We start from the raw sequence: 24,396 nt of genomic DNA, 5'->3' as shown, positions 1-24,396 counted from the left end.
CCTTGGGGTGCATAGAACTAGGACTTTTTTCCCCAAATCCTGCCTAGCAAATTCGTGCTGTCTCCAGATGCTGTATGTGTAGAGTGCAGCTGTATTAGTTCTTGAGAGCCTGCTGTTACAGACAGTAATTTTTCTGGGCTTTGGGTTGTCACTTAAGCAGATTTAATACAAGTTTCTATCTCTCGAACATTAATAATTCCCTTTAAGTGTCTAAGAGTGGGAAAATATTCAGGCTTGGGGACTGAAGAGGTTTGTTTATTGTTCCAAGGGATTGAAACCCTGAATTTGACAGAAATGTAAATGCATACAGTCATTTTGCTGATTTGTATTTTATTACTGGTTTTGATAGAACACATAATATAGGCATGGCCTTAAAAGGCTTATTTCTAAGGTGACGCATGCTGACTTGCAGCCACACACTTTCTTTCCAAAAATGAGTAACTCCTGGGGTATGTGTGGCTTGTGGCTGGGTTGTGATAGGTAAACGGGAAGGAATTAGTGTGGTCGCCATCACTGCCACCCCTGACAGCTCTGACGGGAAGCGCATTACCAAACAGCAGTGCATGTCTCCAGAGGAGGCATGGGGTTTGTTACGGGGGCAAGCTGTGTGAATGACAAAGCCCAGCCCAGGGTGACCGAAAATCCCTGGGGATGTTCTTCCCTGCACCAAAAGAGTCCAGGCTTACAGCAGGTGATGGCGTGTGCCCATATGTGAACCAGGCGTGGGGGATGATTTGGTGGTTGTGTCCTTTGGCAGTAGGGTTACAAGTGATGATGACAGCCATGTACCCACGTTTTATATCCCGTTTAGGGGCCCATCTCCTTTGTACCCCATATACAGTCTGGGGAGAAGCGGGCTGTTTTGGTCAGCAGTGCAGGTCAGTAGCACAACTTGGGGACTTTCTCCTCTGGCTGCAGCACAGTCTGGAGACTCATCTCCCAACTCCTCAGCTGGGGACAAAGTTAGACAGTGTGACTGTCCTGACCAGCAGCTGTCCCTGTGCTCAGCAGTTAAATATATTTTGCTACCAAAGGATCCTTATATTTGCAGGTTTTAAAGGGGGAGTGACATTTTGAGCAGAAATGCCTAAACCAAAGTATTGCTCCAGGCTGAAAAAGCATCTCCTCCATATCTATCCTGGTAGGGCAGAGCAGTGCTCTCCCATCTGCAGAAGCCACAGCCCAGTGTGCTGAATAAATGCGATCTGGAAACCAGTGAAGATGGCTACGTGTTTCTGTGCCTGTGTGTGGCCCAGGGTGCAAACTGCAGAGTTGGAGAGGGATGGGTTTATGCTGTCCATGATAGTCCTGTGCATCTGGGGCAGGAGAGGGTGTTCCTGCAAGTGGGAAGGCAGGAAGCCAAGCGTGGGAAAGGAGGGAAAAGGAGGATGGTTGTGAGAAGAGTAGGAGGGAAGGAAAGGGCAGAGACAATAGTTCAGCTTAGCAAAGAGTCAGTGATTGAGGGTGTGAGGATTTGGCAGAGTATCTTCCTGAAAACCCTGGAGTTCCACAGGAAGAAGGTAATTTTGTGTTAAATTCAGCGCCATGCCCTGATGGGAGGGAAGCTGTTCCGCGCAGGACTCTTGCATCAGTTTTCCTGCCTTCACCAGAAGCACTGGGAGGAATAATGAGGGTGCTCTGCATTTGCCGCCTCTTTGGTGTTTCACAGTGTGATTCAGGTGTTCTTGGCCAGACTAGGACACAAAATAGTTTTCTTTCTTCACACTTTTCCCCACAAGAAACATGGATTTCTTTGAAGCTTGAAGTTAAAAGTTACTGCAGTGAAAGATGTTCTTCCAGTGACCTCAGCATTGCATCTTTCTGGGGTTGGGGAGATTTGTTCCATTCTTTCCAAGAGTTAGTTTCTCGTTGTCAGGATTGTCCTGTAAAGAACAAGTACGTTCAGTCTCATGTATGTATTGTCATGCAGTACAATTAAAGATTTACGTGCATTACATGTTTGTTTAATGGTGTTTATGTTTTGAGGATGGGTCCATTTTGCAATTAAAATGCAAATACTCATCTATCCATGTGTTATGCTGGCAATTCTGTGATGCTTTGCTGGTTGATCTAGTTGATTTCACCTTAAGTTTTATCCTTCAGTCATGCATGAAAAATGTAGTTGCACAAACTATATAGAAATTAGAAGTTTTTCAGAGTTGTTTTTTTGTCAGGGATTGTTGATCACACTGAAAGTACTGTACCCCTCAGGTCTTGCTTTGTGAATCTGAGGGTCTCTTGGTTTACATGAACTTTTTGTTTCCCTCTACTCAAAATGAGAAGAAAACAAAATTATCCCACTATTCTATGGTAAAATCCCAGGAGAATTTCCATTATTTGGACTAAGAATGTCCCAGAGCTTTGTCATTGTTCTGGAAGGGCCTGGAGGAGTTTTTCTCCCTTTCCCAGGCCCTTGCTTTGCTTTTCCAACACTGCATCTGGGGGTCATATGTAAGGTTACAAATCAAAGCTGGAAGATTTGCATGCTAATATAAACTATATGCAAGTGTTGGTGCAGAGCAGGAATCCCAAACATGAGAAGCTGCAAGGGAGGTTGGATTTTGACAACACCTCTTTGCAATTGTAAGGCTGACTGCACAGGGCACTTCTGTTGTTTGTGTAAATAAGGCTACATACCTACAGTGTGCAAAAATCTGCTCACTCTGTACATGAAATAGGGTCAGCGGAATCACTGTGTGCTCTGTCTTCATGCGGCCACAGGCTGTGTACGCTCTAGCACTGTATACGAGCTTCGTAGTTGGGAAAACATCACAGTACAACCCTGCTGGTACAACGTAGACAGATCCTTGTTCTTAGAGCAGAAAGGAAGGTGCTTGGAGAGATCTCCCGCAGGCAAAAATAACTGTGTAAAGATGTGTGAGATTTGGTGTTAACTGGAAAACAGCAATTTCCAGATCATACTTTCTCTCTCTGTATCTCGTTGATCTTGATACATTTAACACAAGAGCAAACAGGTTCTTGTTAGTTCTCATTTGACCAAACTGTCCTGCATCCCTTCCCCCAGGGCACTTGATGACAAAAATCTCTTTGCCTGAAATGCGAGCAGAGCTCTACTCATCCTATTTTGAACATCCCCCAAGTCGATTCCTCTTGTGCCAGAATCACTTCGGCTACTTCTCTCTTAAGTCTCTGGGATTTGGCAGCACCCTTCTGATATTTTAGTAATTCATGTGATGTCTGATCCAGCACCATGAAGGGAATGAAACTCTTCCCATTGGCTTCCATGTGTCTGATGACTCTGTGATGGCAGTCAAAAACAAACGCAGGTTGCACCCATTTGGACCAGTGCTGGTTTTAATTTTCAAATGTTGCACTCTGCTGTCCAGCACCATTCAGAGGAGTGACCTCTTGTAGCTGAAGCTAGAGAGATGTGTTATAAACTAAGGAGACATTTTAAAGGAGTTCATAGCTCAATACTTTCCTATTAAAACAAATTTCAGTGGAAGTGGGATGAAGACAGTTTTGGGTCAGTTTTTAAGATCCGTTTCTGTGTAGAGAATAACTTCAGGAGGATGCAATTATCTTCAGGTTTGAGAATAATTTTTTAAAAGTGTTGTTTTTCCTTTGTATCTGTCCTTTACTATGTGACCAACACAATGGCTGTAAGAGATGAGAAGTGACTGGCTAGAGGGATGTCCACCTCGCTCCACATTCAGCACTGGCTCTGAGGACTTCTCCGTTGAGCCGACTCTTCAGGGTGATGTGTTTCTTCTCAGAACAACTTCAACTACAAATCAGTTTCTAAAACCAGTTTGTGAAATTGATGCAATTTTTGTATTCAAAACCTTTCAGTGAAACTTACTTGAAGGACTTGAAATTCAAGGGTCTGTTTTGTCTGTTGACTGTTGCTTTTCCTAATTCTCTTTATTTTTTCTCTTCTCTTCTTCCACCATGACATTCTCATATTTTGGGGGTCTTCATGAAACACCAACCACCCTCTGGGGAAAAAGACACAAGCACTGAGTTACAATAGTTTCTTGTTCAGGTGGTATCCAGATTTAAGAGGCAGTAAGGTGAAAACTTCTTACCTTCTAATGCAGCTGGATTATTTTAGTTTGCTTGCCATCGACAGCCTCTTTCAGACCCAGGTTGGGTATTTGAGAAGGCCATGAGGGAGCCAGGTTTCGCAGAGAGCCTGTATGTTCTTGTTTCCATCTTAACATTTGTCACTCTACTGTTCTAATGCTCTGTAGGCTTAGATGTTGTGTTTTCTAATCATCTGTCAACTCTTAAATGGTAGAAACTCAGTCCCGTGGTTATTCTGCTTCACAAATATTTCCATCACATGTCGAAAGTAAATGCAGGAGGATGGAAACAGATTGGAAACAGAAATGCAAGTCCATGTTTTACTTTGCGCAGATGTTCTCCCTCCTTCACGCATGTATGTAAATCTAACGGATGGATGTTGCCGGCTTCCCTTGCAGGGAAGCTGCTGTACTGCTTCCCAAACCTGGGAGGCGGTAGCAGGGGAGTGACCAGTCTTTACTGGTTCTGTTTCTTATTCTCTTTCTGTAAGCTCCAGTTATTGAGTATGTTGGAGATAAGATAGGAGCCTTGACAGGTCTTTGATGTGACCCAGGATATCAGTTAAAAAACGAAGCTCTGCTAATGCAACACAGATATTGCATGTCTGTAAGAATTCAACACATCGTATTCTGATCATAGCCCCCTAAGAAGGAAGTTAAATGAAGTAATCAAACAAGCCCAGCAAGGGGCTTGGAGGTGGTTTGTAACTGAGCTGCAGGGCTCCCAGCCATTCCAGCTCTGCAGCGCTCCGCTCAAATTGTCGGAAATCAGGGGTGCAAACTCCGCGTTGAGCTCTTTATGCCTCTTGTGGCCACGCAGAGAAATGCAGCAGGGAGGTTTTTCCCCTTTTGGCTTATTACTCTGTGTCGGACTTCTTAGCATCTGCTTAGCAGGAAGGTGCTTAAAAACCCAAGCTAGCAAATGCCAAAAACCTGAAGGGTGAAGATGCGGCTAAATAGAAATTTGAACCATGGTCTTTGAAACTTCATAAATGTATGAGAAAAATGCAGGAGGCTATGTCTTACTCTGCCTGTGTAAACATAATGAGCTGGGTTCATCACTCAGACACAACCCTGTTACTTGTCTAGTCCACATCCCCAAAGCTAGGAAGCCAGCAAAAACATCTAGCCAGGTGCCTCCATACTCAAATGAGCTTTTCTTCCTGTGTTCCCAGGGATGTCTGCTGGCTGGCTTGAGGCAGTTGTTTGCTATTCTCATTTGTGTTTAAGTACCAGGATTTGGCAAAGAGAAATTGATTTCATCCTGGTTAATTCTCTACCAGGAGGAAGGTCTGTGCCCATATAGGATGCAGTAGTGATGGGGCTTTCTAAACTGGAAAGGACCCAGCTTGAGTCTCTGAGTATGGGTGGATTCAGAGCTGTACAGACTTGGTGTGATGTGGCTGAAAAGAGAAGCAGCATTAATCCTCTTGCATTGCTGTTCAGAGCTGAAACAAGATCCACAAAAGGAAACAGTGAAGGAAGGAAAACTATCCCATGTCCCCATATGTTTAACTAGACTGTAAATTAGCTTGCAAATTGTGATGCAGACTGGAATTGCTGTGTCCTACTTAAATTGCCTGTGTGGTGGTTGCTCAGGGATGAGAACTGGCGAGCGCTGGGGCTGTCTGATTCGTTCCCTCTCGGCATACTGTGACTCTGCTTTGCTTCCAAAACTTAGGTACGTGCAACGTTTGTCCCTGAGGTCCGTGGGTGGTTTTGGGTTTTTTCTCAGTTATGTTTCCTCCGTTGGTAATGGAAATGCAAGCCGGGTAGAGGGATGTCCGTGAAACCACATCTGCTTCATGAAAAAGCCAGACACCCTGCACCTGTGTGCAGCCTGCATCAGCCCCCGTGCTTGGGACTACTCTGAGGTGCCCTGCCACCGCAACCACCATCCTGCAAGAAGCTTTCCTGTTTGGGGCCGCTTGGGTTTCATGGTTCTTCCGAGCCTTCTCAGCTCAGTCTTCAAATTCCTGGGGTGAGAACAGCTCCAGACTGGGGTTGAAAATAGCTCTTCCTTGGCCCTGTCCCAACTGAGTTGTGGTCCCTCAGAGGTTCTCATCCTGAGAGGTGACATCGCTGCATAGCACTGGTGGTGGCCTCGCCATGGGCTTGGGGCTGAAGGCCTGACTTCACATCTCTAAAAGAACTGCCCAGGTCTCACCATGCTTTTCTGGGCGTTTTTGGTGCTGGTGGACTGAGCAAGGAGCCCATGCTGCACTCACTGGATCCAGAGACAATTGATCCAAACCAAGTGAGGGCACAGGCGATGTGCGCAGGAGAAGGGCTTACCTGTTCAGTGCTGCTTCCTGGGGCATTTTACTCTCCCTGCTGCCATGCTGGCTCTTGTATAGGGCAGGGATTGAGCACACTGGGGGCCCTCAGCCTGGGGAAACCCTGGCTACTGGTGCCAGTGTCTTGTGGGGTGGAAGAACGTACCTGAAATCAACCACGCTGCTTCTGGAAGGTGAACAGTTTTGCTGCTTTGGCCTCATAGGTACCGAAAGTGCTGTCCCTAGGCTGTTACCATTCCATATCTGCGTCAGCACTGATCTGTGCTTATTGGAACATCTTTGACATTAAAATGGTTATGGAAACAGTAAGTTGATACAGTGCCCGTACTCTGGTGACTTAGGGCACAGACATTATGTTGACTTTGTGGAGGGATGCTGCAGTTGTTTTAACGTAAACTCCACCAGCTAGATAAACCAGCTGAAATTGCCTTGCGGGAGCTGGGCTGACTTTGCATGGAAGCGGACCAGGGAGCGCTCACATGCTGAGCTGTGCCAGTGGAAAGTTTCCAGCTCACAGGCAGCAATAGCATCTGAATATAGAAAGGGGAGAGGAGTGTCTTTTCCAACTCGGTCATGATTCACAGGAGGATAAACATCCAACATTTAATACAAGACTTTGAAGAAGCCAACATTCTCCAGGATAAAAGGGGCTATTGTGATGGCACCTGCATACAAATGGCACCATGGCGTTGTTTTTTGCATTCATAAAACTTTCTTAATGGCTGGTGTTTACTGTAACTACAGCACCTTCTTTTACATGTGCAGGGATATTTCTAGTCTCTGCTCTTCAATCTTGTCTTTGCCAATAGCTCACGTATTTGTGGATGCTCTTGTCTTGGTCTCATCATACTGCTTATTGCAGGCATTTATCTTCCATTTCAGCTCATCTGGCTGTAGAAAACAAAACATGAGCCTCTAAAAAGCCAATTAAAAAATCGGTCATGTGATAATAACCTTAATTCTTTACCTCTGGGGTTTCTGCCAGCTGGAACTGGATATTTTCCATTTAAAACAAGGCATTCAATGATAAAGTTGTGCCTAATGACATTTGAGTGAATGCTTTTTGTAATAGGAAGTCATCTCTCCTCATTGCTTGGTGTAGGCAGTAAAGGGATAGTAATAACTTCAGTTTGCAGTGGATTTTCTGCTTTGCGGTGGGTAAAAAGGAAGTGTCCCAGAGCTAGAATTAAACAGTAATTAGCAGCTGATAAAATCCCCCTGACATCCTGCACCATCTTTCATGCAGCGTGAATATTAAGAGCTGCTTATCAAGCTCAGTTCCTGATTAATACTATCCAGTTTGTACAGGCCTGCTTCTTGTTTCTCTGAAGAAGGATTTATTTTAAAATACATAGTAGACTAAAAAAAGACTGGATTTGTCAAATTAAAAATTGAACATTCTTAGTGGCTGCAGCACCCAGTGATAGTGCAGTGAGTTGTTTGTAATGTGTACTTCAGTTATTATTTATTACTAAGGCCTTTTTTTTGTTCAGGATTTTTAAGGTGGAGCATTTGAATAGCAGCTGGGTTTTAGTTTCTTTAAGGTCATAAATAGGGCAGATACATAAAGGAGATCTTTCTACCTTAAGTAATTGGCTATTGCAGTGAATTGTAATTTGCAATCACGATTAAAGTTGAGTTCTGTGCATGTATGGACTGTAGGAAGACACTGTGCTTCAATGTAAGAGCTCACTCAAGACATGTAAGATGCTTTGATTTTATCTCCTTTTCTCGAGAAGCAACATGCTGAGGACCTGGGACTCTCCTGTGGCCAGGACCAGCTGCGTGCTGGAGTGGTGGCTTGTGTGGCTCAGTTTTGGGGAGCTGTCAGATGCCACAGAAAGCCCTTCCTTGGCTCTGCAGGCAGCTTGTGAGAGTGATGCTGGGCCTGCCGGGTGTTCAAGCGTGGGATGGCTCTCTGTATTTATCTGATATTTCCTGCTGCCTCCTTGTCCCGTTGCGAATGCATGACCTCGGCCTCCCCAGGACTGCTTTTCTCGTTCTCCCGTGGGATATAGCTGATCGCTTTCACAGCGACCCGTTTTAAGATCTGAGCAAAAAAATGATGAGGTAAGCTGATGTAATGTTTGCTGCTCATGAAAAGGTTATGGGCCAGCTAAGGCAGCAGAAGCGAATAACCACCAAACTCTGGTCTCTGAGGGAGAGAAATGTGATATCTAAGGCTTTTGAAACCTCTAGACCTTGCTTTTAAGATCTGGCATTTTACCGATCTTTTTCAAGCAAACAGTTATTCCCCATTATTCTAAATGGTGGCTTCTGAGAAGCAATTTGATTTACACAAACAAGCAAAGAAAATCAGTAGCCATTTCAGATTTCGCACCTGCGTCCCACCAGGCAGATTCTGAGCCTATTCATTTCTCGCTTCACAGAGCTCCAGGTTATGATTAAAGGCTTTCCTTGCTCCTGCTATGATCTTCTCATGAAATAGAAGTCAGTGCATATGTGTGCTGCCAGTTCGTCACTTGCTGAGCTTGAAGAGACTTAAGGCTCAAAAAAATTTTTTAATTTTTAATTAAAAAAAAATGTTTTAAATGTGCTGCGAAGCTCTGGCTTGATTGAAGTCAGTGGCAGCTTCATTCATGCAGGGCCTGGATGTCAGAGTTGGGGCTCTATCTCCACCATGCAGTGGGGTCCTGCTCCAAATCCCACTCCATGCACCAAACACATCCAACCTCTTGCCCACAATATCCTTTTGCACCCAGCTCTGCCCCCTCTAGTGTGATGGGGTGTTGTGCCACTTAATGCAGTGCTGAACAATGCTGGACTCTTGAAGCAGAATGAACTCCTGTCTGGACTAGATCTCAATCAAGCAGACTTGCAGGCTGTTAAAAATTTCAGGGATACACAGTTCTTGTGGGTTCTGAGGAGTAGCATGGGGAAGCCTGAAGTGCCATGAAATTCGAAAAAACCTGGATGTCTGTGGCATATGTGTTTTGTTTCTAGTTTCTGGAGAGAAGATGCATAATTAAAGGAAAAAAATCTTTATTTTCATGTACAATATGTTTCTCCTATCCCTGTCTCGTCTGCTTTGTGAGAACCCGGGGCCAGAATTACAGTATCTGAAGTTGCTTTTGGATCCTAGTCAGCTCCCATCTGTCATGAGCTGTTTTTAATCAAATGGGTTTTCCATCTGAAAGTAGCTGTTGGATAAAGAATGAGTAGAAATATTTGTGTTGTGAATTTGCTCAGATCGAAGCTACAAACTTCCCCACCCCCCCCACCCCCCAACAAACACGTGGAAAAATATTCTTCAGTGTAGTGTGGCTGGCCTGAAATTTGGCAACAGCAGTTTCCTTCCCAGGCTCTGACTCCTCTGCCATGTCTGCACGGGTGAGATATTTAAAGGAGACCTGAAATCTTAATGTTACACAGTTATATTTCCCCTCCATGAAGCAGGGCAGTGCTGGTGTCACCCTTGTGTATATGGGTGCTGTGGGAGGCAGGTTGGGTGCCTTGGTTTTTGAGCAGAAATATGAGATGCAGCAAAGAGGTGACCTGGGTTTGCTGAGAGTCATGTGCTCGCCCCTGGGAAGTTTTTCCTTTGCCAGCCTCGACGGTCTCTGCTGTGGTGGGAGCAGCGATAGGTTTGATATGGTAACCGAGTCAGACTCAAGCTCTTAGTCCCTACCCTCAGTGCTCTATAAAAGGCCCCAGGTCTCCTTAGTAGCCTGCACTTAGCATGTCCAGTTCTCAACTAGCATGAAACGGCTGCAGGAGACAGGGCGCAAAACTGTCTTGGGCACTGAACGTGGTCTTAACAAGCAGAGGGGAAAGTGAGGATGCATGTCCTCCATGGTTTTCAGGCCATCAGATGGCACCTTTCTTTTACCAAAATCCCTCGCAGTCCTCAGAAAAGCATTGTTAAGCTTGTTCCTCAACATTCCTCTAGGGGTTTTCATGGAATATCCTCTATCATTAAAGGCACATAAGCAATTACCCTGTATCAGCACCTTGGAAGATGGGCTAGTGGCCTGGGAGGATTGGAGAAGACGGTGATTCTTATCCATCCCCCATGGCTGGTGACAGAGAGCTTCGCTTCTGCATCCATGGCATAAAGGGAGAGCTCCTGTTGCAGCACTCGGGCAGAGGGAGGAGGGATGCTTTCCTGTTTCCTCTGCCAGATCCTTATCTCACTCCATATGTGAAACCTGGAAATTGCTTTAAAGGCCCGGGAGCTGGCCTAGCTGTGATTTCCGTTACATTGGTGTTGTGTAGTCACCCTCAGTGGTCACCCTTGATGGCTCCATCCTGTGTTTGCTGAAGTCTTGTGTACCTGTCATCAAGGCAGCAGGACCAACATTTGGTCTGAAGGCACGTGTATAAGAAAGCAGAAGCTGTCTCTTTTTTTTTTTTTTTTTTTTTTAAGTTTTTTTGAGGTTCTAGGGTCAAAAGGGAACATTTGTGTATTTTATATACATGCATGTGTGTGCGTGCACGTGTGAACCATTTTTTATCACAGCTTCCGGCCAAACAGCATTACTGTAAGATGATTGTTTTGGGGGTGGAATGTGGCTGGACAAGGGAAATCCTGGGCTCGTTCTGGGCTTGTGTTGCTATTTCCACCAACGTAAGAAAACAGTGTCGCTGGCTGACCTGCTTTACATCACCTTCAAATCAGTCTGATAGGTGGCAGAAGTGCCGAGTGGTGTGATGTGACTCAGCAAGGGCTGTGTGCTGGAGCTGCTGTTACGTGTGTATGGGTGTGCATAAGCAGCTGTGTTGCACGGCTGTAATCCCACAGCCGCCCCCTGGAGCTGCGTTCCCTTTAAATTCCCTTGTTGAACTAGAGCTGCGTCTTGCCCGGGAAGGGCCATGGTTGCATCTCCATATGCAAGGAAAACCTGGAGCGTGGTGTTGAAGATCAACAGCTCACTATGGGCTGTTTCTTCAGGGGCAGGATAGCTCTCCCGGCCATTCCTGCAACGGTCTCTGGGAACTTCCAAACAGGCAGAGGGCAGGGTGTGTTACCATGGACCAGAAAATGTGCCATCACTTAATTAAAGCTTAATCCCAGAGAAAGCAAAGTCGTGGGAGCTGGGGATGGACGGAAGAATACTGGGTGCTTTCCTAGGACCTCTGTTAAAGGTTGCAGCAGGGCATGGCTTTAATTTAGGCTAGTCCTGCACCCAGGGATGTATTCCTCACTGTGGGCAGGAGCAGGCAGTAAGACGTGGAATGAACCTGTGCTGACTGTTCAGCTTTTGGACATAGCCTGTGCTTCATGGCCCGCACTGACTTGAGTTTTCTCTTTTCCTGAACAGGTCTATATCATCAACGTAACATGGTCAGACCTGACTTCCCAGATCATCTACCGGAGATACAGCAAGTTCTTCGACCTGCAGGTAAGTTTATCTTGTCTAACATAAAATATTATTTCTACTCACACTTGTAGTCATGTTTCCAGCTGGGTTAATAGTGCCTTTAAATGAGGCTTTGTGCTTGTTTGGTCTGTTACATGTCATGATCTTGAAACTTTTCAGGCTCTGTCCCTGTAGGGTATAAGATAAGTGGGTGGTATGCTCACAGTGAGTAACTTGCACTGTAAAGACATTTCAAGCTGACATTTTCATGAATGGTTCCTATTGAAGAGAGGATCTAATTTTAAATACTTCAGATGCACTTAGAACAGAAAGAGAGTTACATTTTGGGCCCCCCAAAACTACTTACCCAAATCACTGAAAACAACAGAGCTTTTTCTCACTCCCAGAGCAGTTCAGTAGTGGAGATGGTAGTGGAAACCTTTCAGACCCTTCACCTAACCATCTACGCAGCCAGCCAATGTCCTGACTCCTGCTGTTTTGTACAGCTCCTTTGCTGTATTCTGCGCCTGTATATTTAGATTTCATCAAAAGCTTTCTTGCTCGATAGCTGCTGACCGAAGTCTGAAGTCAGGAAACGAGCAAAGTCCAAATTACAAAGCTTCAGTGGGGGCATCAGCTACTTCATTTCTGGTACTGTTCGCAGGCACAAACACGTGTAGGGAGAGCTTACTGGCTGGTGTCCTATTTAGCGATAACCCAGATCCATTGATACCTTTGTAAGCAGCAAAACTGTTAATTGCCTGGGGTGAAAAGGAAACCTGTGGTTTGACAGACTCCTAAACTTTGGGGGAAATGTCAGTTTTGGGGGAGAGCTTGTGTTTGGGGCTCAGCTGTGGTTAGAATATCAAGTGAGTCCTTGCCGCCAGTGTTAAGGATGTATGCAGCTGACCGTGCTGTGTCCTGGGAAATAACACTGACCTTTTTTGCGGTGATAAGTTAGGAAAAAGAGGGTACTACTCCCTTGGGTACCTGATTTATCTTGAAGAGTCCTAGTTTCATCATTTCTCCCCTATATGCCTAATTTCTGGTACTTGGACATCTGAAGTCTCTAGCCTGTTTGGCAAGCTGTATCAGTTATGGCCTCCTGGCTTTTCTGGTGGCATATGGGACTGTTTCTGTGGCCAGTCCTGATTTCTGTGTTTGCTGTGTGGCTGGAAGACAAAAGAAGGATGTTCTTAAGCTGCATTTTGTGCCTCTCTCCACTTCTTACTGGGCTGAAGTGCCAGACCTGCCTGTCGCACTCTGTGAGGAGTATGTCGGTGGCTTCTCTGTGTGTGATGGACCTGCTAAAGATGCACAGCTCCATAATTACTAACATTTATTGTCAGCATACAGATTATGGTCAAAACTGTTTCTTTCTCTCTCTTCTTTTTCTTTTCACCCCAGTTCTGTTTTCATGTGTATGTTCTTCTGGGTCTCCTGGCCTTTCCTGGTGGGTTTGAAAAGTTCCCATCAAGCGTGGAGTTATCAATGGGGTTAGTGTGTTGGACAGGAAATGATGTCTCAATCAGGGAGTGAGTCCTGAAAGGTCCCATTGATAAGTGCAAGGGGGCCTAGCGCCAGTGGAAAACTCTCGCTTGCACAACGCTTCTCCCCCCACGAGAAAATACGACAAGAAAGTAACAAAATTCCCTTCCTTAACCCTTTTCCCTCCCAGGGATCTGTCAAGGCCACCACTGAGCAGTGACAGCCCTCTGCGATAGCCTCTTTAGCTCCTGCAGTGTGAGGTGCACAGTTACCGAAATTGAGGTCTTCACCTGGGGTTTCCATGGTCTTGTTGTGTCTCTGTAAGCGTGTCACTGTGCCTCAGTTTCCCAGCTGTAAGACGGGGACAAGGCCCTGTGTTCTCAGGCTGCCATAAAATGCTTTTAGGCTCCCAGAAATAATAGGGGTTGGTTTTTTTTTTTTATCTTTTCCTTTTTATTATTTTTTCTGGGCTCTTGATGCTGCCTGAGCATCATCTCCTAGGTGAGGCAAGCAAAATGTGCTTTGGGTCTTGAATTGCAGCTTGTATTTACAGCTCTAATGAACCCTGAAAAGGGAGTTGGAAAAGCAAAGGAAAGCTTAGGGCACTTTGGGAAACCTATGGCTTGATGTGCAGTAATTCTTGCCGCACAGCAAATTTGCTCTAGATAAGAGGATGACCTGTGCTTTCCAGATTTTGAACTTCTAACCTAGCAATCATTGGACCTAGGGTTTGCGACCCAATACTATGCATGGTAATGTGTCCTTAGCATAGTCAATCTACTTTGGTAATGTCCCTGCTTATCCCTATGTGGCCCTTCCAGCAGAAAATCAAGCAAACCGTCAGTAAGTAATGCTTGGCCAATTTACGGGCACTACTTGTGTCCAAAACAGCTGGAGCCTGTGGGTCTCTGCCAGCTCCACTCGTCCCACTGTGTCCATGACAGAGCTGCACTTCAGGGCTTGCTAAGCTTGCACGTGTCTCATTTGCTTTTGACTGGAAGTGGGGGAACAAGGGCTGACTTGTAATGACTTAATCAGGGCTGCAGTGCCTGGTGTTGACAGTGACACTGGATATGACCCATGGGGAAACCTGGGAGGCTGTCCAGGGGCAAGGAGGGAGGAATACAGATAATTAATTTCACTACTGCAATTTCACGTTTCTTTAAAAAAGAGCCTACCCTTCCCCGAACAGCTGTCTCTGTGGGAAGTGGCTCAGTGGTTTTGAGAGCCTTTGCATTACTAGATACTGGGTTTTTTGAAACACTTTCTAGCAAATCCTCTTAGGGACTGCAGGCAGTAAGAGGCTGCTCCATCCCAAGGTTTCAAATCCTCAGAGTGTTTGGTTGTGCTATTTCAGCAGCACATGTGCTTGAACTGGGAGTCAGGTTGTTTTCAAGATGAGTAATAGGGCAGTGAGACTGGATGTACCATGGAATTTGGAAGCTGGAGTTTGCCCCTTGAAAGTGTGAGAAGTGCAGCAAACAACACAATGCAACAAGCCAATTGTCAGCCCTGTGCTGCTTCAGTGAGGGCTGGAGATCTATAAATACAGGCTTAAATTAAATCAGGGCGTTGCTGCATCATTTAATTGTGCAACCAAGTCACGTCTGCTGCGGAGCGTGGGTCAAATGATGGCAGCAGAATACATGTGTGTGCCAATGTTTCGGTAAATAGGATTGAAAGGATTGTATTAACTCTGCATAGATGAAAGCATTACAATAAATTGCTTGTCAGGTCCAATTATCTGTTGTCTTTCACCCTGGGGAGGCTCTTGCACCTGAGCACCACGTGGGGTTAAAGCTACTTCCTTAATGGAATATTTTAAGTGCTGCTTTCTTGGGCACTTGCCCACGATGTAGAACGGGGGAGCATGAGGTGCACATCACTGGGGAGAGTGATGTGAACATCGTCTGTAGGTAGCACTGACCCTCATGACAGGCTGGTGGCTCATGGAGGCACATTCCCTAGATGCCGTTTGAGGTCTTCCGTCACTCCTGATGGATTTGGTGGTGGTTCTGAGCTGGTAGTTCAGCAATACTCCTGTTGTCCCCAGAGGAGCTGAAAAGGACCCTGTTTGATTGGGATAGCAGGGGGTAACTCCTGGCATTTCTAGTCTTCAGTAGAAGACATCTACAGATGTAAGGCCCACATTCTAATTGCTGGAAAGTGCTTTTGGAGCCTGTTAGCAGAATGGGGATTTGCAGTTGAGTGTGTGCATGAATAATTACCCCAATTGTAAGGTGGAGAAGTGTGGGGATACAGCCCACCCACTATCCCAGCGGCCATGCTGGGCTGGAAAGCAGCAACAGTTTGCAGCTGGCAGGTATGAAGGGTGGCTCTTTCCCCGCTCCTCCTATCACCCTTGCAGTTGCACAGTACCACCTTGGGCTTTTTATAGATACTATGATGCCAGTTGGGTGCTGCCCCTTGCTGCTGAGAAGCCCTCTCCCCAGCAAAGCAAGCAGGGAAAATGTGGCCAAGCTTCAGTGCCTGGTGCCTTAGCTTGAATCATGAGTGGTTCATCTTCTGCATTTTATCCAGTGACTTCAAATGTTCTGGTCTGATTTCGTGCCTGTGTTACTCAGTGCCTGGAGTCAGAGTATGAACAGGACCAGAACCTTGTCAGAGGGACCAGACCTTAGGCTCAGATACTGGCCTCTCTGTCACTCCCCTGGGGACAGCTGGGTCTCGGTGCACGGAGCTGGGGGAGGATCCTTTCTCACAATAGCAAAATCCAGCTTTCTCCAAGGCAAAACGCAACAGCTGGCTTTAGCAGCATGCCGTAATCCCACGTTGTGTTTCTGGCTGCGCCAGAAGTGAACAATGTCCCCGCTGGAGCCACAGCAGGAATGTTAGGTAGGCTGATAGCAGTCTCTCTGCACAATGACCGACACAGACATTTTGGCTGCAAGGAGACATCTGAAATGTCACAATTTTGAAAAGGCAAATAAACAAAGCTCTGTTCAAGCATTGGCTTTGTATATCAGTTAGCAAAAAATTATCTGCCTGATGTAGTCTGCTGATCTAAGCAGGTTTTCTTCAAAGTGGCGCAGAAAGAGGAACTCACTAGCAGCCTATTAGAACATTAAAAAAATAAAGAATATCAGGAATTTTATTAGGGAACGGAAAGAGATGTAAGTTGTTTTCAGGCTGACGATAAAACATCAAGAGCTTCATTTGTTATTGCTGGGGTCATCCTGATTGTTTATAGTGCTGTAATGGAGTAACTGAGCATTGAAGAGGACGTTAAACAAAAATGGTACTATAAAAAACAGTAATTGCAGTCGGTGTCTCTGCTTCTCTTATGCAGACTGGAGTTCATCTGAACGCTACTGCTATTGATTGTTCTTCCATTGCACGCTGTTCCATACAAACATCCCTTTCTCTGTGGCCCTAAGCAGTATCAAATACTGTAACGTCTGCTCTCATTTCCAGTTAGGTGGTTGTGACTGTGCCACGTTGCTGAGCTCCCCGTATTTCAACAGCTCGCTATGATTTGAAGCAGGACCTGGTGGCTTTGGGGTGCAGGCTTTCTGGGGCAGGGCAAAGAGGGAATCAGTGCAGGGTACATGCCCAGTGTGATTCTGATGGCGTTGTGTATATTCACTCCATTAATTTTGGTTAATTGCCCAAGTGGAGACCTACAATCCTACATCTAGTCGTCCAGTGCAGTCTCTTGTAGGACCTAAGATATTTCATGTTGTAATGATCATGCTTTTAGCTCTGCAGGAATGATGGACAACTTCAAGCTTGTGTTAAATGTGTCAGTGGTGAAGAGTATAGGTAAGAATGCAATGGGGCAGGCATGCTCCCACATTTGCAAATGCTAAATCCTAACTCTCAACCCACCAGGCCCTTCTAGCACGATGAGTAGAGTCACTGCCTGGTATTCTCAGCCATCCACAGCAGCAGGGTCCCTCTGCAGTGCGTGATGCTCTTTTCCATAGGTGCCACCTCACATGCATGACGCCGCACCCTGGCACTGTCGGAAGGGAAGGAGGGCTGTTGATATTGGGTCTGTGCATGATGCAGCTTGCCCCTCTTGCAGCGTGGGAGGTTTGTGTTGAAAAGATTCCCAGCCTCTGACGAGCTCAGGGAGTGTTTCTGTTGGGCTTCGTGTGTGTCTGAGAGTGCGTATGGAAACAGGCAGGAAAGCTGGAGTAGGTGGGGTTGAATAGGGCACAGGGGGAGGTGGGGAGGAACAGCATGGCAGAGGTTGTTGCATCAAGCTGTGGTGTGTGTGCTATGAAACGTAAGACAAAGGGGGAGAAGGGGAAGATTTTACTTAATGGTGTTGCTCCCACTGAGCTGTGTTGACAGCAAGGGATCTGGGCTCTGCACTCCAAGCATATGCCTCCCTCTGCTCTGGGCTGTGCGGGCCAGGATGGTCTGGGTTGCAAGGATCAAGTTTCTCCTGCTCGCATGCCCTTGGTGTGGGATGCTGGGCCTCAGCATCCTGGCCCTGCTGTAGACATTGAGAGTTGCTGTGAAATCCTTCTCCCGACCAGAAGCCTGGCTCCATACCTGACCCATGAGGTTCGGACCCAGGGCTTGGCTTCAGGGCCACCATCCCTGATAGTCACGGGATTGTGGGGATGGAGTTGCTCCAGCAGTTGGGATGTAGGATTTGGTTGAAAACAGCTTCCTTGAGAGCAGGACTGAAACCGAAACAAGCCTGGGAAAATTCAGAGGAAACTGAGCACTGCTCTGTCAATGTGTCTGTTCCCAAAGGTCAGCACCGGCTCCTTGGGGAGAAATGGCATGTCCTTTCTTCCGAGTAAATGTGGTCCAGTTGTCTGCTGCTAACCCAGACAGTGTGTGGAGAGGCCAGCAGTGGCAAGGTTTGCAGGTGATATAGAAAAGCAGATTTCCAGGAGGAGCTCTATGCCACTGGCTGTGAAGGCTGACTGTGCCTCCCGTGTTTTCAGCGGCTGTGAATGGAGCTGCTGGTGCAGCTGCACTTGTAATACTTGACTCTTAGTAGCAGAGACCTCCCAAAGCCTGTCCTCAGAAAAGTAGCCCCGTGGCAAGCTCACCAATATGAGGGTTTGCTGGGGGAATTGAGATGCCCCTGGAAAAAAATAAATAGCTGATACGGTTATTAAGCTGAGAATCCCAGCTGATTTAAAGGCTATTTAAATACCATTTGTCTTTCTAGTCCTCAGTCAGTGCCTTAGGATACCAGCTGGCTTGGGGCAGTAACTTTGTCTTCAACGAATAAATGGAATTGTTTATGATTATTTCCATCATTATTTAAATGTTTGCTTGGCAAAACAATCTGTTCAGCTTCCAGTATTTGTTTCTGAAGAGACTTTACACGTCAGACAAAGATGAGGACCGTGATGGGGAAATGGCAAAGTGCCTGCCAAGCTACAATACGGGCTGTGTTCAATGAGCACAGCAAATAACCTGTGGCTAAGAAAGTGACCCAGCCTGTGGGAACCCTCCCCTTTGTACTTCTGCACGTGGGTGCTGTTGAGGCATAAAGCTGATCCTGAATATTGCCCATACACTGCAGCGTGGGAATCTTCTGCGTGGTGGCTATGGGGCAATATTTGCTGCTCAGCACCAATTTAATACACTCCCCTGCCTGCCCCATGTTCAGGTCTGGCCAAGACACACGTGAGCTTAGAAAGTGAGGTGGTGGCTTAGCCAGCTCCTCGGGGGTGACAGCAGCAAGGCAAGAACAGAGGTGATACGCACGCTGCCTCGTCTGGGTGGTCTGAGGATTCAATAGAGATGTGCCTCTCTAATGATAGGGAATGGATTTTGCTACCAAAGGATTAAGGTTCTTACTTTCTCTGGGGGCTGCTGTGGGTCAGAGGTGAGTCTCCCAATGCCAATGGTGCTGTTGGTGCCGTTGGTGCTGTCATAACCTCTCACTGTGCACAAAAGGTTTTGTGATACCAGAAACACCCACAGGAGTCTTCTGGACAAGGTGGCAGTGAGATTTCGGAGCTCTGGTTGAGTGGTTATCCTGACCCCACTATGAGATGGGAATCTCTGGAAGCTCTATCTCTGAGGGTTGTGTCCTGCTCCATTCCCTTGCTGCACAAGACCAGTGTCCTGGACCCCACCATAGCATTAGTGACTATGGTTTAGGGTCATTGCACCACATGGGCATTGTTCTGTGTGGTGCCAAAATTCTCCTGGAAGCTGACAAGTCCTTATTTCCCTGGTGCTCATGTCCTGTGTGTGGAATCAGTAGTATTGAAGCATTTCATCACATTATCAAGAACCTGTCCCCTTATCTGACCCAGGTCAAATGCTGATTCACTTCTAAGGTCTTACAAGAGCACAACAGCAAGTGGCAGGCAGCTCTAAAAATGAGTTTTTCCCGCCATCCTTGTGATCTCCTCGGGTGCTGTGCCGTGAGAATCTGAGACACTCCACTCTGATTGCTGAAGGGAATTTGCTGTCTCTGCTGATTTTCCTGCCTTTTGCAGCTTCTGAGCAGTTCAGCACTGGCAGATGTTTGTTTGCTTTCAGTTTATAGCTCTTCTTTAAGCAGGCTCCTGATCCTAGAAGTAAACCAAAGTTTAAGCAAGCTATGGGTTGTGTATGTAGTTAGACAAATGAGTAGGGTTTTTGTTTGTGGGGTTTTTTTTTTTGTTGTTGTTTGTTGTTTGGGGGGTTGTTTTTTTAAAAGAAATATTAGGAGCATCACAAAGAGGTCGTTGACATCTTTGCTGCATCCTTTTAACTATACATGGTCTCCTACTGCTATTTCTCTACCTTCTTAGAAGGCATCTTCCATCATCACTCTAGGGAGAGTTTTCATGTGGATGCACACAGATGTATCCTTGATTCCTGCTGGAATAAATCAGAATTTCTCAGCTTTGTGCTTTTGGCCTTCAGGTAAACTTTACTTGTTAAGAGAAGAGTCTGTGCCCCTGGGACCGAGGGTACTGTGGGTTTTCGGTCTGCTGCTTCCCCAAAGCACCGTGCAGCTGCAGAGTGCAGCGCCTGGACAGTGTGTGGTCTGTGGTGGGCAATGCTTTGGAAATTGCTGCCTCTCACGATGCTAAGCTTTGGAGTTTGATCTGCACAATTTTATGAGGCTTGGATTGCACATTCAGTGCCCTGTAAATCTCATCAGCCAGGGGAGAGTGTGAAGTCCATCTCCAAGGTGTGTGATCGTGCTGGGATGGCAATGACTGTCAGCTCCATCCGCTTCTTGGAGGAAGGCCTTAGGACATTCGGAGGGGAATGTACACTGGGGTGTGGAGTTACAAAGTGGCTCAGATTGCAGGTGGAGAGTGAGAGCTCATAAAGCAGAGTACCCCTGGGAGTCTGGATCTCCAAAACAGCAGCAGTGGGAAGTGTCATGGTTAGGAGCCCCCAGCACGCGGGACTGGAGCTTCCCCTGGCTGCAGAGTCACAGGTACGGTTGGGGCTTGGAAATGAAATGAGTGGCAGAGCTCAGCAGTGATGAATTCTCCCTGCCTATAAAGAGCCCGGCGTGACGTGGATTTTGGAAGGTGTATGGACTTTGTGAGTATGAGAGAGAAGCCTGCACTGCAGGCTCTTGGCCCATAGCTGCATAAGCTTTGGGAAGCTTCAGCTGTGATACCCGTTCCTGGTTCAGCTTCCCTCTCCAGTTCAGATCTGATAGCTGTAAAGTGATGCCACGTTACCAGATGCTTGCATATTCATGGGGTGGTATTTTTTTAGACTGAAAACTCTCTGGGGGTATTATTTGGAAGCTATAAATGAATTGCTTTAGCTGCTTCTTGTGTGCATGCATTTTCTTATGAATTACCTAGAAGGGGTTTAATTTGGGTGGGTTTGTCCAACTCGAGAATCTCAAGGGAGTGCTGCAAAACTGTAATAGATAGTAGATTTCTCAGTGGACAAATTCACATTGTCTGGAGTAGGAACCTCATTTAGAAAGGATTAAAAGCCACTCTGCTGTGGAATGGGAAGGCTCACTTATCACAGAATCACAGAATCATTTGGATTGAAAAGACCTCTAAGATCATAGTTCTGCTGTCAGATACTCTGTATCTACCGTTCAAACTAAACAAGCTTGTTACCTGCAGAGATCCTTCAAGATCCTTGAAGAATATCAGACACCAGTTATGAGCCTCTAGCAAGCACAGAAAACAGTGAAATTAGTCAAAAGCATTATATGCTGTGAGTTATTCCTTTGCTTTCTAGAGGTTTGGCTTATGTAAGTTGTTCTTGTTATCAGTACCTACATCTCACATCTATCAGTGATCTGGAGACTGTGAGGACAATGGGGACCCTCTGCTGTGGGAAGGGGTCTGTCTCCTGAATACAGCCACAGAGAGGAGCACCAACAAGTTCTCCCAAATGAACTGAGTTGACTTATATCAGCTGAGAAGGATTCAGACCTAATTTCACAGCTGTTGGTTGCCTTTCATGTTAAATATCAAATGCATCAGGAAAATGAGTTGCTGCAAGTCGCTAGTGGAAGTCTAAAACCATGCCTGAAATTGCCAAAAATTCTGAGCCATGATGGAAGATTTTGGTATTGGGCCCAGGCCTGCTGTTTTTTTGCCTGCACACTGTATGTTGTACAAGGGATTATGCAGAATTGTGGTAAAACTGGGCTAAAAGTCTGTCTTCGGCAGCTCAATGCTGTGTCAAGGCTCAACATACACCTCCTGTGTTATCCCTTCTCCACCTCCATTATTCCGGTGTTGGAAAGTCTTGTCATAGGAAGGTCTCCTCAGTAGGATTTAAAAAGCTCAGCCTTGGGAGGAGCCCTCTTGTTTGTTAACCTTGTTCCAGGTTTTGTTTGCTGGAACAATAAGACACGGGAGAGCAGTTTGGCTGTGGGATCAGGCCCAGTCAAAGCTGCGGCTCTGGGGCTGCTCTTGCACAGGCACTGCATTCTCTAAGTGCTGCTTTATTAGTGTATTTCCTCTTCTACCAGAGATCAAGATCAGCCTTTTTTTTTTTTTTTTTAGTATCTGTGTGAAAATTAAATTCCTTGGAAGGATTTTTCTGTGGCCTTCCTTCCCTGAAGCACCCAAACCCTGAAAGTTCAGGCATGACAATTCCACCCCCTCCACTGCTTCACGGCTCTCCACTAATCATGCTCAGCTTTCAGTTATTTATACTGCCGGAAAATCGTGTGGAGTTCACACCCCCAGCCCTGAAACACAATTCCACTTTTGTGCGGCGAATACAATCCTTCACTTTCATTAAGTGTGCGGAGACCGAGATGAGAAGTGCCTGTTGTGTTCGCATCCCTTGGCTCGTGATGAGAGGAGCTGGTTGTTTTCACAAACGTCCTAAATAGCCCTGCAAGGGTTACAGGGAGTTTATTTACATTATTGCATTTAAGTGCAAATAGAAAATTGCCCAGCCATAATGGAAAGGTTATGCAGGGCTCTTGTCAGAGCTCTTTTCTCTGCCACCTCGCCCCTCCCGGCTTTCTGCTCCTGCAGGCTCAGATGTGGGAAAGCTGTGTCTGGAGCCATGCATCTTGGTCATGTCACACCAGGGTTTGCTTACACACAAGAGCATCAACTGGTGTCTGTTCCACTGCGGACTGTGTGTAGTCCTGCCTGCCATAGGAAAGGCTCCTGGTCAGGCTCACTCCAGCCTGATTTATGAGCATTGGGTGCTATTTGCTTCTTCCCCATAGCACCGGAATAACTGACCCTTTCTGCAAAAGCAGTTTACAGAGTGTGAAGTTGGGAGTTTTTCTGCCTTATTCCCTTCCTGCCTGCCTAAAGTCATGGCACGCTTCTGCTTTCTTGCAGCCAGAGTGGTTTCATGTCTTGTGCAAACACAAGTATTCCCATTGCAGAATAGTCTTTTGCAATTTCCCCTTTCCCTCCTTCAGGGGAAGCATCGATGAGTCTTCAGTGGAGCAGTCAGGACAGCAAAACCCACAGAGGAGCCACGCTGCTGAGCAGATGAGTGGTGAAGTCATGCAAGCAGCAAGAAGATGCTCTGGGGAAAGCACAGCTTTGTGCACACTTACTGCTGGATGCCCTGTTTGAACAACACCCAGCCAATCTGGGGGCTTTGCTCTCCACCTTTTGCTTTTTGTTTGAAAGGACAGATCTGATCTATAGGATTCATGCAAGAGACGGAGGATGTGAACTCTTACAGCATGTCAGATCCTTTGGCACTGCCCTGGCTGGTACACACCTTCATACAGCATTTAACTGTACAAGTGCCAAAACTATAGTTTCCTGAAGCTACGCCATTTGACTGATGGGTTAGCATTTGTTCTTCCCTGCCCATGCCCAGGAGAAGCATGGCAGGGGTGATGGTGCCTTGGTATGTGCGTGAGATGAGGATGTGGTGGGAGCATGCCACAAGCGTGTTTCTGACCCACAGCATTCCCAGGTCCAACCCCCTAGAGCTTCATTCTGGGTAGGAGCTACAGGGACATGGCAGCAGGTCACACTGTTCAGGCCTGCGGCTGCAGCAGGGCTGGCCTGAGCTGCAGCTGTCCTAGGTGCAAGCAGGTCCTTGAACGTGGGACTTGTTCAAGTGCAGCTGGGACCCTGTGGCGGTGCAAAGGTAGCAGAGCAGGAGTTGCAGTCTAGGGAGGAGGTTCATGCTTCAGAGTGGAGTGAGTTGGTGACAAATTCTTGATTGGCAGAAGCTGTGAACAACCTCACAAAGGGCTAAGCAGAGACTCAGAAAAGCATCCCTGTGTGTTTAAAATAATTTCTGTAAAGCTGTAGGGCTCTCTGTGGAAGTCATTCCTTAGGCATCAGTGTCAATGCAAAGATGTCTCTGATTCCCCAGGTGTAGTGAAGGGCAGATCCTAATGGATTTAGCACTGGTTTCACAAACTGAGTTAACATTGGAGCTGTGTGCCTGGATCTTGATGCGTTTGCTTTTTTAAGGGTGTGTTAAGAAAACCAGTGGGACTTGCTGAGCTGCTACCTTCAGCCAGATATTTTGAGAGGCGAAGGACAAACCACAAAAACATTGTGTGAGAGAAAGGAAAATGCCAAATGGGAAGGAATTAGAAAGCAAGCCAGAGAAGGACTAAGTAAAATGATAACGGGAAAAAAATCTTTCCAAGAACTAAGGCGAGTTTAATAATTGAAGTTTTGTCTTACAGGGAGTATATCTTATCTACCTGGAGCAAAAATTATTTCACAGTTTTTTCTTTTGATCTGGCTAATCTCTTGGCTTTTGGCAGCCCAGTGAGTTGGGACATTTTGGCCTCTCTGTGATCTGGGGAGCTCTGAAATCCAAGTCCAGGCTTGTCCTGATCGCTACAGTGATGTCCTGCTGCTGCTT

The 24,396-nt window shown here is 46.3% G+C and overlaps 1 protein-coding gene across 1 annotated transcript in view; it reads left to right on the top strand.

Moving 5' to 3' along the window:
- Positions 1-24,396, top strand: part of SH3PXD2A (SH3 and PX domains 2A) — a 268,519-nt gene that overhangs the window by 35,964 nt on the left and 208,159 nt on the right. The window contains exon 2 of the mRNA XM_037400226.1: positions 11,626-11,706. Coding sequence (XP_037256123.1) covers positions 11,626-11,706 — 81 coding nt within the window. The remainder of the gene's footprint in view (positions 1-11,625; positions 11,707-24,396) is intronic.

This window comes from Falco rusticolus, chromosome 9, assembly GCF_015220075.1.
Source record: "Falco rusticolus isolate bFalRus1 chromosome 9, bFalRus1.pri, whole genome shotgun sequence".
Lineage (NCBI taxonomy): Eukaryota > Metazoa > Chordata > Aves > Falconiformes > Falconidae > Falco > Falco rusticolus.
The sequence above is the reverse complement of the archived record's forward strand: the minus strand, read 5'-3'. Positions and strand labels throughout refer to the sequence as shown.